Below are 13,907 nucleotides of genomic sequence, written 5' to 3' on the forward strand. Positions count from 1 at the left end.
CAAGTGCTTATCCATCTATGTTTTAAAGGTTGTAAGGTTTCCGGCCTCCATTACTTTCCCAGGCAGTGCATTCCAGATTCCCACCAAATCCCCTCCTTCCCTTTAGCCTAAAACCATGGCACAGTGGTTTGTGCTGCCTCACAGCTCCAGGGACCTGAGTTCGATTCCCGACCTTGGGTGGCTGTCTGTGTGGAGTTTGCACGTTCTCCCCGTGTCTGTGTGGTTTCCTCTGGGTGCTCTGGTTTCCCCCCACAGTCCAAAGATGTGCAGGTTAGGTAGATTGGCCATGCTAAATTGCCCCTTAGTGTCAGGGGGACTGGCTAGGGTAAATGCATGGGGTTACAGGGATAGGGCCTGGGTGGGATTGTGGTCGGTGCAGACTCGATGGGCCAACTGGCCTTCTTCTGCACTGTAGGGATTCTGTGATCTATGATGCTCAGCTAAACAGCCTTTTTCTCTCCCATTTTCAATATTTCAAATAAAACATTTAAAGAAAATTGAAAAATAACCCTCTTTTTAAATGTCTTGATGATTTTGCCCTGGGTTTGGACAACAGCAATGTCTTGGAGTTTGATCTTCAATTCCTGGAAACTCCAGGCCAATCCTTGGAGGGTTGGCAACCGTAGGATGTAGCAACCTTTAACACGGCCGATTATCTCCCAGCATGCCTATCGGAGAGTGAATGGCCAATCTATGGAGCCGGTTACCTGGGGAGATGGTGGAATCCGGTAGCATGGATCAACTTAAATGCAAATAGGATAAGATTTCAGGAAATAACTTTGCGGAATACTATTTATTAGTGATGTGAGTCATGATGTGAGGTAAGTGTAATGTGCTTGGAAGGAATGGATGAATTAAGCCGGGTTTGCAAAATTATCCACCACTGGAGGTTTTCTGCACCTCTGGGTCTGTTGTTGACTTACTGATAATGATTGATTGCTGCGATTAGTCAACAACTCATTATCATTTGGGCCAAGCGACTTATCAGAATGGGAGAAGGGTGGACCTTGGTCTATGCTTGTCCACCAATTCTACGCTCCTATCTAGAGCAACTATTGATTGATCAGTAATGATGTTAGATTACAGCAGATCCTCTGTAGAAATTCAGGCTACCTGGGTAGGGAAGCCCGATTAATTTAAATTTCCACTACAGCTTAAGTTAGGCGTTAGGGTGACGATGTTTTGTCAGAAGTCTTTACCAGGGATGGTGGCGACATACAGAGACTCAGTGCTGGATATGTGGCAAGTTGTTTGAGAGGTTACAGCTGTTCAAACTTATGCAGTTGCAGTCACTTCAGACTTATTCACCACATCAAACGTCTAGCACAGAAATTCGGCCCAGTGTCTGCGAGTTTCATGTTCCATGTAAGCCTTTTCCTACTCCTCCTCCCCCCTACCAACATATTCGTCCATTCCCTCCACCCTCCTCCTCAATGCACATTCTACATTCCTCACACAAGTTTCTTCTGAATCACTGTTTAGAATCATAGAATCCCTACAGTGCAGAAGGAGGCCATTCAGCCCATCGAGTCTGCACCGATCACAATCCCACCCGGGCCCCATCCCCATAACCCCATGCATTTACCCTAGCTAGTCCCCCTGACACTAAGGGGCAATTTAACATGGCCAACCCGCCTAACCCGCACATCTTTGGAGTGTGGGAGGAAACCGGAGGAAACCCACGCAGGCATGGGGAGAATGTGCAAACTCCACACAGTAAGAAGTTTAACAACTTCTTATTGTGTTTACCCCAGTCCAACGCCAGCATCTCCACATCAAACTCCACACAGACAGTGGCCCGAGGTGGGAATTGAACCCGGGTTCCTGGCGCTGAGAGGCAGCTGTGCTAACCACTGTGACACCCCATTGGATTTATTAGTGATCATATTTATAGAATCACAGAATCCCAACAGTGCAGAAAGCGGCCATTCAGCCCATCGAGTCTGAACTTTCAAGAAATCCAGGTCCCTCCCTCTGTCTTACTGAAAAAGAAATCAGGAAGTTTGATATAATTTTCTCGATGACCCTCAGTCCCCTTTCTCCGCGCATAATTCTCCTTGAAGGGTGCTAAGACTAAATCAAAAGCCTTCTCTGTTCACCAGCGCATCTAATGCCCCGAGAGCCAAAAGAAATAGGTCATAGAGTCATAGAGGTCAACAGCACAGAAAAGGCCCTTCGGCCCATCGTACCTGAGCCCGTCACAAACAACCACCTAACTATTCTAATCTCATTTCACAGTGCTTGGCCCAAATAGTCTTGTAGGCCTTGGCATCACATGTGTGCATTTAAATACTTCTTAAATGTTGTGAGGGACTCTGCTTCCGCCACCCTTTCAAGCAGTTGCCGGAATTTTACCACCTCGCCCGCCTGAGGCTCATAAGATTCCGCCCGAAGCCAAAGGAGAATGCCTTTGGCGAGCTGCGAGTCTCTCCCGTCCCGATTCTGGGGCAGGCGTGCCGGTAAAATTTCGGCCAGTGAATTCCAGATTCCCACCACCCTCCGGGTACAAAAGTCTTTCCTCACATCCCCTCTAAACCTCCAGCCCCCTACTTGAAATCTATGCCCCCTGGTCATCGATCCCTCCACCAAGACTAAGGAAATTTGGCATGTCAGCTACGACTCTCACCAACTTTTACAGATGCACCATAGAAAGCATTCTTTCTGGTTGTATCACAGCTTGGTATGGCTCCTGCTCTGCCCAAGACCGCAAGAAACTACAAAAGGTCATGAATGTAGCCCAATCCATCACGCAAACCAGCCTCCCACCCATTGACTCTGTCTACACTTCCCGCTGCCTCGGCAAAGCAGCCAGCATAATTAAGGACCCCACGCACCCCGGTCATTCCCTCTTCCACCTTCTTCCTTCAGGAAAAAGATACAAAAGTCTGAAGTCACGTACCAACCGACTCAAGAACAGCTTCTTCCCTGCTGCTGTCAGACTTTTGAATGGACCTACCTCGCATTAAGTTTATTTTTCTCTACACCCTATCTATGACTGTAACACTACATTCTGCACTCTCTCCTTTCCTTCTCTATGAACGGTATGCTTTGTCTGTATAGTGCGCAAGAAACAATACTTTTCACTGTATTAATACATGTGACAATAATAAATCAAATCAAATCAAATCAAGGGGAAAAGGTTTCTTCCTCGCTCACTCTTACCTGTACCCCACACAATTTTATGCATCGCAATCACATCCCCTCTCAGCCTCCTCTGCTCCAAGGAACACAATCCTAGTCTATCCAATCCTCCCTTCATAAGTAAAACTCTCCAGCCCAGGCGACATCCTGGTAAATTTCCTCTGCAATCTTTCCAATATTATCACATCCCTCCGATAATGTGGATTCCAGAACTGCACCAAAATACTCCAGATCTGTGGCCTCACCAACTTTTTATTCAGGTCGAGCATAACCTCCCTACTCTTACACTGCTAATAAAGGCAAGTATACCAGGTGTCTTCTTAGCCACTTTATCCGCCTGTCCTGCTACCTTAAGGGACCAGTGTTTTGGCCAAGCGCACAGGGAAGAAAATCCCCAATGTTGCCCATATTTCCAACCATAACGAGACATTTGCTATGCTCGAAGACAGTTATAGTCCCAGAGGAGGCACTCAGTGCATTAATAATGTAAAGCAATCGATACAGTCTGGCCTTAAAATGGATTCGCTTTCATTACCAGGGATCATTTTTACACAGGTTCTGCACAGCTCAAGAAGCTGTGTCATCACTCAAGTGACCAACCTTTCATCAATTTAGTCAATTAAGATATTGCTGCTCACAGTATCCTCGCGTCCTGATATCAAGGTTAACTCAGAATATAATCACTCGCATTGGGGTTGAATTCAACACAGATTCAAGTGGGCAAGGATCTCCTTCAACCCGATGGGGGACACCAGCTTGGCAAAACCAAGTGGCCTGTCTTGTTTCAGTCTAACTTGTGAACCCTTGCGGAATAACCCTTCTGCCGCTGGGAGTTGGGTTTGAATCCAGTCGGGTACAAGTGGATGATGGTTATATGATGGTTGATAGGGGAGGCGATGGCCCAGTGGTATTATTGCTAGACTATTAATCCAAAAACTCTGCGAACACTCTGGGGCCCCCGGGTTCAAATCCCGCCACGGCAGGTAGTGGAATTTGAATTCAATTTTTTAAAAATCTGGAATTAAGAATCCACTGATGACCATGGAACTATTGTCGGAAAAACCCATCTGGTTCACTGGAGTGGCATGGTGGCACAGTGGTTAGCACTACTGCCTCACAGTGCCAGCGAACCAGGTTCAATTCCCGGCTTGGGTCATTGCCTATGTGGAGTCTGCTCATTCTCCCCATGTCTGCATGGGTTTCCTCCGGGTGCTCTGGTTTCCTCCCACAGTTCAAAAGAAGTGCTGGTTAGGTACACTGGCCATGCTAGATTTTCCCTCAGTGTATCCAAACAGGAGTTGTGTGACTAGGGGATTTTCACAGTAACTTCATTGCAGTGTTAATGTAAGCCTACTTGTGACTAATAAATAAACTTTTAATGTCCTTTGGGCAAGGAAATCTGCTGTCCTTACCTGGTCTGACCTACATGTGGCTCCAGAGCCACAGCAATGTGGTTGACTCTCAACTGCCCTCGGGCAACTAGGGATGGGCAATAAGTGCTGGGCAGGCAGCGACGCCCATGTCCCATGAATGAATTTAAAAAATGGTGCAGGGGGTTGAAGGTTTTTTTGCTGTTGGGGCCTTTCTTTCTCCGAGTCACTTTTGGCCATTTTCATGTTTGGAAAATTGTACAGGTTACAAACTGCAAGTATTGAGCTCCATTCCCAAGTTCTCAGTCTACGCTCGCCTTCCACACACCTGTCTTTCATTATCCACAGAGATGCCCTGATCAAGTGATGTTGGAGGTGGGGGGGTGGGGGGAGGTATACATGTCTTTATTTAGGTGCCTGTGTCTCCTATTATGTTGCAACTGTATAGAACTTTAGTTAGGCCACATTTGGAATATTGTTCTGGTCGCCACACTACCAGAAGGATGTGGAGGCTTTGGAGAGGGTAAAGGTTGACCAGGATGTTGCCTGGTTTGGGGTGTGTTAGCTACGAGGCGAGATTGGACAAACTTGGTTTGTTTTGACTTGACCTGAAGGACGGCCTGATAGAAGTTTACAAAATTATGAGGCGCACGGATAGAGTCTTTTCCCCAGGGTAGAAATGTCAATTACTAGGGGACATAGGTTTAAGGTAAAAGGGGGAAAGTTTAGAGGAGATGTGAGAGGCAGGTTTTTTTATACAGAGGGCGGTAAGTGCCTGGAATGTGTGACCAGAGGAGGCGGTAGAAGCACTTATAATAGCAACGTTTAAGAGGCATCTTGACAGATATGTGAATAGGCAGTAAATAGAGGGATACGGACTGCGCAGAGGGAAAAGGTCTTTACTTTAGAAAGGCATCATGTGTTTGATTTGATATGATTTATTTTTGTCACATGTATTAACATACAGTGAAAAGTATTGTTTCTTGCGTGCTATACAGACAACGCATACCGTTCATAGAGAAGGAAAGGAAAGAGTGCAGCATGTAGTGTTACAGTCATAGCTAGGGTGTAGAGAAAGATCAACTTAATGCGAGATAGGTCCATTCAAAAGTCTGACAGCAGCAGGGAAGAAGCTGTTTTTGAGTCAGTTGGTACGTGACCTCAGACATTTTTATCTTTTTCCTGATGGAAGAAGGTTCAAGCTTGGTGGGCCGAAGGGTCTGTTCTTGTGCTTTACTGTTCTTTGTTCCCTATTCTATTATCCTAAGTGTGTGCATCCTCATGGGCACAGTCTGAGGGAGTGCAGGTGAGAGGGGACATGTCTACACAAGTGCTTCTTGCAGCAAGCGAGTGTGCTGGTGGCTGAGAGCACGCTGGGCTCTTACCTGTGCTGTAGTTTCTTGCGGCTGATGCACATAGCCCTCAGCTGGCCCTGCGAGACACACACTTTGTGTCGACTGCACTTCACCTTTTGGCAGGGGTCCTTGGTGGGATCCAGCGCTGCGGGGGAGAAATCGCACAACCGTTATTCACAAGCGAGAGAATAAAGTCCCAGCTAATCTCGAGGTCGCAACCTTCCTTGCCTCTTTATCAGTCGGTACCTCATTGGTTCAGTGTACCATCAAAATGTCAGCGCATCATCCACCGCACTCAGATACGTTCACCCTCCAATTCAAACTCATTTTATTCTAGGGCCTCAAAACTATGGAACTCTTTAAATTTATCAGTTGTACCCTTTGTCCTTAACTTGCAGTCTGAATTTCAAATAAGAATTTACATTTTCTGCCCCACATATAAAACTTTTTACCTCTACATAATATTCCCCTCTCATCCATTCCCTTCAAGGCTAGACAAGACACAAGTAGGCGGCATGGTGGCACAGGCATGCCGGAGTGTGGCGACTAGGGTAATTTCACAGTAACTTCATTGCAGTGTTAATGTAAGCCTTACTTGTGACGAATAAATAAGCTTTACTAACTTTACTTTAAGACACAGATTTCTAGCTATTCAAGATATTGCGGAACATGCGAATCGTACAGGAAAACATGCTGAGGTCACCAGGAGAGTCACAGTGGCACAGTGGTTAGCACTGCTGCCTCACAGCGCCAGGGACCCAGGTTCGATTCCAGCCTCGGGTCACTGTCTGTGCGGAGTCTGCACCCGTTCTCCCCGTGTCTGCGTGGGTTCCCTCTGGGTGCCCCAGTTTCCTCCCACAGTCTGAAAGACGTGCTGGTTAGGGTACATTGGCCGTGCTAAATTCTCCCTCAGTGTAACCCGAACAGGCGCCGGAGTGTGACGACGAGGGGATTTTCAGGGGGGGATGCTGAGTCAGTGCAGGCACAATGGCCTGAATGGCTTCCTTCCGGAAGGTTCTGGTGATTGTTGCTGCTGCACATACTTGGAGAGCTCTGCACTGCACTGCAGGGTGAGACTGAGCATTGCAGCCAAGACGACAATGTTCTGCTGCACCGTATTTATGCTGAGGCTTAGCTGGGCTCCCAATGAACTGCAGAGCTGCTTCCAACTGGAATTGATGACCGAGCAGGAATGTGAGTTGGTGGATCTCAAGGAACAGGTTGGCCAGGTGACGCACTGCCTCACCTAGAATGGTCAGATAATGCAGCAACCACAAAACACGTACACAGCAGCCAAAGAACAGTTTCAGTTTTCCGAATATTCCTGCACTCCTTTTCAGATTTTCTCTGGAATGTTTTAAGCTCCCACTTTGCCTCAATTCGTCCATTGTCGCACTAGGCATTCAATGACCGCGTTGCAAAGAGTCCATTGGCATGGCGACAGGCTAGATTGGTTAGGAATGTTTAGCACGCGCCTCACACCCCTCAAGGAGATTACCACCTGCTAGTGGGCGGCACAGTGGCTGGCACTGCTGCCTCACAGCACCAGGGACACGGGTTCGAATCCCGGCTTGGGCCACTGTCTGTGCGGAGTCTGCACACTGTGTCTGCGTGGGTTTCCTCCGGGTGCTCCGGTTTCCTCCCACATTCTGAAAGACGTGCTGGTTAGGGTGCATTGGCCCGAACAGGCGCCGGAGTGTGGTGACTAGGGGAATTTCACAGTAACTTCATTGCAGTGTTAATGTAAGCCTTACTTGTGACTAATAAATAAAATACTGGTTGTATCTTCTACTTCATTTCTACACTATACTGCGCTGTGAGTGTCCGCACAGGGATCATTATCATGACAGGTTTGTTTGAGGATCAAAAACTAGCCTCTTCAGAAGATCCTTCACTCCCGGAAAACTGTCGGCAGCAAGGTTCCCGAAATGCATTCCTGCCAGAGAGCTGCAGGCTGGAGTCTCCAAGTCCACCATCCCATCCATTCAAACTGAATCAAATTTACAGCACAGAAACAGGCCATTCAGCCCAACATGTTGGTACTTACACTTCACAAGAGACTTCTACCGTACCACTTCATCTCATCCCATCAACATATCCTTCCATTCTTTTCTCAACCGTTTATGGAACTTACCTTAATTGCATCTATTCCATTTATCTCAACAGTTTCATGTGGCAGTGAGATCAATTTTCTAACCATTGTACTACCAATAGTGCATTTAGTATAGATGTATTTTCTTTATGTTTAAGGAGAAGGTTTACAAATTCAGCTTTATGCCTCAGGCAATCAGTGTGCCTGGAAAAAAAACATTCAGCTCAGATGCTGGGGGAGCAGGATAATTACTCATTTTAGCCATGTAGTGTTTCCTTAGGACAGAGCTAATGGACTTTGGTTTATAAATAGTAGATTTCTCCTGAGGCTTAAAGGAATGGAAGGTGGGTTTAGGAATGCAGGATAATGTGACGATGTAGTTGAATGGGAGGAGCTAGGTCTTTTCAGTTCTGGCTGGGAATTGCTCGAAGACTGAGTACTTCTGCAAGCTGCTGAAACTCTCGCTCTGAAAGCTTCAAGACTGTCTACGCTCATTATAGCAAGTATATTTATGGTTGCTAGCTGTACTTAAAGTGGTTTTTGAGTCTTTAAGAACAATGTTGCTTATTTGGAACTGAAATAGTGATAAGTTCAAAATTAAAGTTGTTTCCTTTCATTTTTAAATATTGTTCAACTATTAATAGTTAAGCTGATTCATTTGTTAGAGCTATAGTTAAACTGTGTTAATAAATAGAGTTTGTTTAATTATAAACAATCCCTAATTCATCAGTGGAATTACTCCTGGAGCAAAACATTTTATCTTCACATTTATGCCAAAATAGAACAATTGCTGGGATTTAGTTTGCTGTCCGAATGTGACTTGGGATTCTGGTCCTGGACCTCACACCATTCCCTGGATAAAGATGTTTCTTCAGAATTCCCTATTATGTTTATCATATACTGTGGAGTTCTAGCCCTGATTAATCCCCGAGTACATTGGTCCATTTGGGAAGCCTTTTTAGCAAAGCCTGTCCACCATCTACAAGGCACAAGTCAGGAGTGTGATGGAATACTCTCCCCTTGCCTGGATGGGTGCAGCTCCAACAACACTCAAGAAGCTCAACACCATCCAGGACAAAGCAGCCCCGCTTGATTGGCACCCCATCCACAAACACTCAATCCCTCCACCACTGACACACAGTGGCAGCAGTGTGTACTATCTACAAGATGCACCGTGGGAGCTCACCAAGGCTCCTTAGGCAGCACCTTCCAAACCCACAACCATCTACAAGGACAGGCGCAGCAGATACCTGAGAACAGCACCACCTGGAGGTTCCCCTCCAAGTCACTCACCATCCTGACTTGGAAATATATCGGCCGTTCCTTCGCAGTCGCTGGGTCAGAATCCTGGAATTCCCTCCCTAACAGCAATGTGGGTGTACCTACACCACATGGACTGCAGTGGTTCAAGAAGTCCAACTAGAGATGGACAATAAATGGTGGTCTACCCAGCAACACTCACATCCCATAAAATGATTTTTTTTAAAGGAAGGGAGGGTATTGGTTGCAGAGGACATAAACCTACACCCCTTCCGTCCTTTTGCACACAAAATTGCAACATTTTAACCAAATCCTAAACCATTGAAGGCTGAGAAAGAAGACACTTTAACCTGTTAAGGTCAGTCTCTCATTTGCGTTGAAAACAATGTTGTAATATGGAATTGTGGGTTACCAACCCTCCAGTATTGCCTTGGAGGCTCCAGCAATTAACAGGTTAATTTCCAGCTCACTGCTGCAAGAAACACCCTGAAAAGAATATGCACAATAAAATGTACCTTTCCTTTAAAAAAAAATGAATTGAACAGTTTGGTCTTAATCATCCAATTGCTGAATAGAGAGGCCTCTCTGATAGACTGCAGCTTGCGAGTATGGATGTCTCGATCGGCCAATGTGGGAGTGTGGGGACAATTGGCGGGAGGTGCTCATGTGATGACATCTCCCGGAAAAGTGTCCAGCCAGAGTTGGGAACCCAAGTCGAATCAGGCCGGTATTCCTACATAGTTACACATGACTCGCACACGTTACGTTCTGGCCCTGGTTCATGCCTGCAAGGATGTTCCCTGCCTATCTTCTCAGTGTGGTAAAAATGCCTGCTCCAAAATACAATTGAAACCTCCAGTGTGATCTTGCAATGTTTGAAGGATGACCTTAGCAGATTCCATACCATACAGTCTGAGGAATGACAGAATACTGCCTGTCCAATTTACCCTCCAGCCCTCACCTCAACCCACTGACCACCCTCACTTGTGACTCCATTAGCTCCAGACTCGAATGCTCCAACACTCAGCCACCTTCCCTCAGTTTGAACTCATCCAAAACTCTCGCTACCGGTCTCCTAACTTGCACCAAGCCACGCTCACCCATCACGTCACTGTGGCACAGTGGTTAGCACAGCTGCTTCACAGCGCCAGGGAACCGGGTTCAATTCCGGCCTCGGGTCACTGTCTGTGCGGAGTTTGCACATTCTCCTAGTGTCTGCGTGGGTTTCCTCCGGGTGCTCCGGTTTTCTCCCAGAGTCCAAAGATGTGTGGGTTTGGTTGATTGGCCATGCTAAATTGACTCTAATATCAGGGGGATTAGCAGGGTAAATGTGTGGGGTTACGAGAATAGGGCCTGGGTCGGATTGTGGTCGGCAAAGATTCGATGGGCCAAATGGCCTCCTGCTGCAGTATAGGGATTCTATTAAACCACCAGCCATTCCCCACAACCCTGTGTTCACCGACACACATTGGTTCCTGGCAGCCAACACCTCAATTTTAATATTTTCACTCTTGTGCTCAAATCCTTCCATGGCCTCGCTCCTCCCTATCTCTGTGATTCCCTCCGGCTCAACAACTTTCCAGGTTATTCATTTATTCCTGTCACAAGTAGGCTTACATTAACACTGCAATGAAGTTACTGTGAAAATCCCCTAGTCGCCACACTCCGGGGCCTGTCCGGGTTACACTGAGGGAGAATTTAGCACGGCCAATGCACCCTAACCAGCACGTCTTTCAGACTGTGGGAGGAAACCGGAGCACCCGGAGGCAGACACGAGCAGACTCGGCACAGACAGTGACCCAAGCTGGGAATCGAACCCGGGTCCCTGGCGCTGTGAGGCAGCAGTGCTAACCACTGTGCCACCCCAAGTCCATGCATTCCTTCGACTCTGGCCATTCGCACAACTTCCACTCGCACCCTCTTGCCATGAGAGACCTGCCTTCAGTCGCCACAGCCTTCAGCTCTAAAATCCTCCACTTCTTTCTCTTTCTTTAAGATGTTCCACAAATCCGGGCTCCTTGACAAAGCTTTTAGTCGCCTGTTCTCATAACTCCTCCTTCAGAGCAGGGCAATTCTTTTTTGTCTGGCAATGAGGCACTCTGGGGTGTTTTACTGGATTTGGCACCCTAGACCACTAAACCCATGGCCACTTCCATCTACAAGGACAACTGCAAGTTCCCCTCCAAATCACTCACCATCCTGACTTGGAAATATCTCGCCGTTCCTTCGCAGTCGCTGGGTCAAAATCCTGGAATTCCCTCCCTAACGGCATTGTGGGTCAACCCACAGAACATGGTCTGCAGCGATTCAAGAAGGCAGCTCACCACCACCTTCTCAAGGGATGGGCAATAAATGCTGGCCAGCCAGCGACGCCCATGTCCCACGAATGAATTTAAAAAAAGACAAATGCAAATGGCTGTGACGAGACATCCTGAGGCACAGTAAGAAGTCTCACAACACCAGGTTAAAGTCCAATAGGTTTATTTGGTAGCACAGACTTTCAGAGCGCTGCCCCTTCATCACTCATCTGATGAAGGAGCAGTGCTCCGAAAGCTCGTGCTACCAAATAAACCTGTTGGACTTTAACCTGGTGTTGTGAGACTTCTTACTGCGCCCCACCCCAGTCCATCGCCGACATCTTCCCATCCTGAGGAAGACAGGTCATGGTATCAAGGGGAAATTAGCTCATGGTGTTCAGAGGAGCTGTGTTGGATTCTTGCAACTTGATCCTTCACTGCCACTAAATGCCTGAAAGCAAGAGCTGTCTAAAAGGCAGTGAGAAACAGGAGTCCTTAAACTTTAATGGCTTCATTAAATAATCATTAAATCCTAGTTAAATGGAGGAGTTACTGGGAATATATTTCCCAGCTGAGAGGTTTAATGGGGATACCTAATGGACGCACATCCACTTACATCACAGCGCACAGCAACACTCAGAAAAATGAAGATCACCTTCCTTGGTTACTATGCCAGTCACAAGATCGTGCTCTCACTTACTTATTAGTCACAAGTAAGGCTTACATTAACACTGCAATGAAGTTGCTGTGAAATTCCCCTAGTCACCACATTCCATCGCCTGTTCGGGTCAACGCAGCCTGACCAGCACGTCTTTCAGACTGTGGGAGGAAACCGGAGCATCCGGAGGAAACCCACGCAGACACGGGGAGAACGTGCAAACTCCACTCAGACAGTGACCCAAGCCGGGAATCCGAACCCGGGTCCCTGGCGCTGTGAGGCAGCAGTGCTAACCACTGTGCCGCCTCTGACTTGGAGTCAGGAGGTGTGGGTTCAACCCCCACTCCGGGGATTCATGGAATCATAGAATCTCTACATGGCAGAAGGAGACCATTCGGCCCATCGAGTCTGCACCAACCACAATCCCACCCAGGCCCTATCTCCGTAACCCCTCATATTTCCCCAACACTAGGGTTAATTTAGCATGGCCAATGCACCTAACCCACACATCTTTGGACTGTGGTAGGAAACCAGAGCATCTGGAGGAAACCCACGCAGACACGGGGAGAACGTGCAAACTGCGCACAGATAATGACCCCAAGCTGGAATCGAACCCTGGTCCCTGGCGCTGTGAGGCAGCAGTGCTAACCACTGTGCCACCGTGCCGCCCCATGCCAAAACATGAGATTTGAGCACATCAACCAAGCAGAAGCTTCAGTGAAGCGAGGGAGTGCTGCGTTGTCAGCGGCGCCAGTTTTCAATGGGCGTTAAACTGAGGTCTGGCCTGTTGTCTGATCAAAGATTCCAAGTCACCATTCAAAATTCCATTTTGTTGCAAGAGAGACGGAGTATAAAAGTAGGGAGGGGTCCTTCTACAACTGTGAGACCACACCAAGCACTGTACATAGTTTTGGGATATACCTGCACTGGAAGCGGTTCAAAGAAGGTTCACTGGGCTAATTCCTGGGATGAGGAGGATGCTTTGTGAAGTAAGGGTTGAGCCTCTTCTTCTTTCAGTTTAGAAGAACCAAGGATATTGAGACCATAAGACGTAGGAGGCGAAGAACATTCGGCCCATCAAGTCTGTGCCACCAATCAATGAGATAATTGAAACATGAGATTCTGACAGGGTAGGTGCCAAGAGAATGTTTCCTCTCACAGAGAACTAGAGAGTCAAGATTGAAGATGAGGGATCCCTCATTTAAGATGGAGCCAAGGAGGAATTTCATCTCTGGGGGAATAGTTCATTTTTTGAATTCTCTCCCAACAGTAGAGGCTGGGTCACATATACATATATATTCAAGGCTGAGTTAGACAGTTCGATGACTGGGGAGATGGGGGAAGAGGGGAGGGGACAGGAGTTAGGGCCACAATTGGATCAGCCATGTTCTTGTTGAATGGTGGAGCAGGCTAGACGGGCTGAATGGTCTACTCATGCTTCTGTTCCTTTTGAAATTATGAAAATATAAGAACAGGGTAGTTCCCTGCAACCACGCCCCCCTCCCCCCCAATTTTCCCCCCTCATTATTTTATAGACCTCTATAAGATCACCCCTAAGTCTCCTACGCTCCAGGGAAAAAAGTCCCAGTTTATCCAACCTCTCCTTATAACTCAAACCATCAAGTCCCGGTAGCATCCTAGTAAATCTTTTCTGCACTCTTTCTAGTTTAATAATATCTTTTCTATAATAGGGTGACCAGCCAGGCTATTGTAAAGCATCTATCCAGAAAGAAC

At 47.1% G+C, this 13,907-nt stretch overlaps 1 protein-coding gene across 1 annotated transcript in view; it reads right to left on the reverse strand.

The window, feature by feature from the left end:
* The window catches only part of LOC144480226 (testican-2-like), an 87,006-nt gene that overhangs the window by 21,512 nt on the left and 51,587 nt on the right, over nucleotides 1-13,907 (reverse strand). The window contains exon 3 of the mRNA XM_078199476.1: nucleotides 5,897-6,011. Within this exon, the coding sequence (XP_078055602.1) occupies nucleotides 5,897-6,011 (115 nt within the window). The remainder of the gene's footprint in view (nucleotides 1-5,896; nucleotides 6,012-13,907) is intronic.

Source organism: Mustelus asterias, chromosome 28 (genome assembly GCF_964213995.1).
Source record: "Mustelus asterias chromosome 28, sMusAst1.hap1.1, whole genome shotgun sequence".
Lineage (NCBI taxonomy): Eukaryota > Metazoa > Chordata > Chondrichthyes > Carcharhiniformes > Triakidae > Mustelus > Mustelus asterias.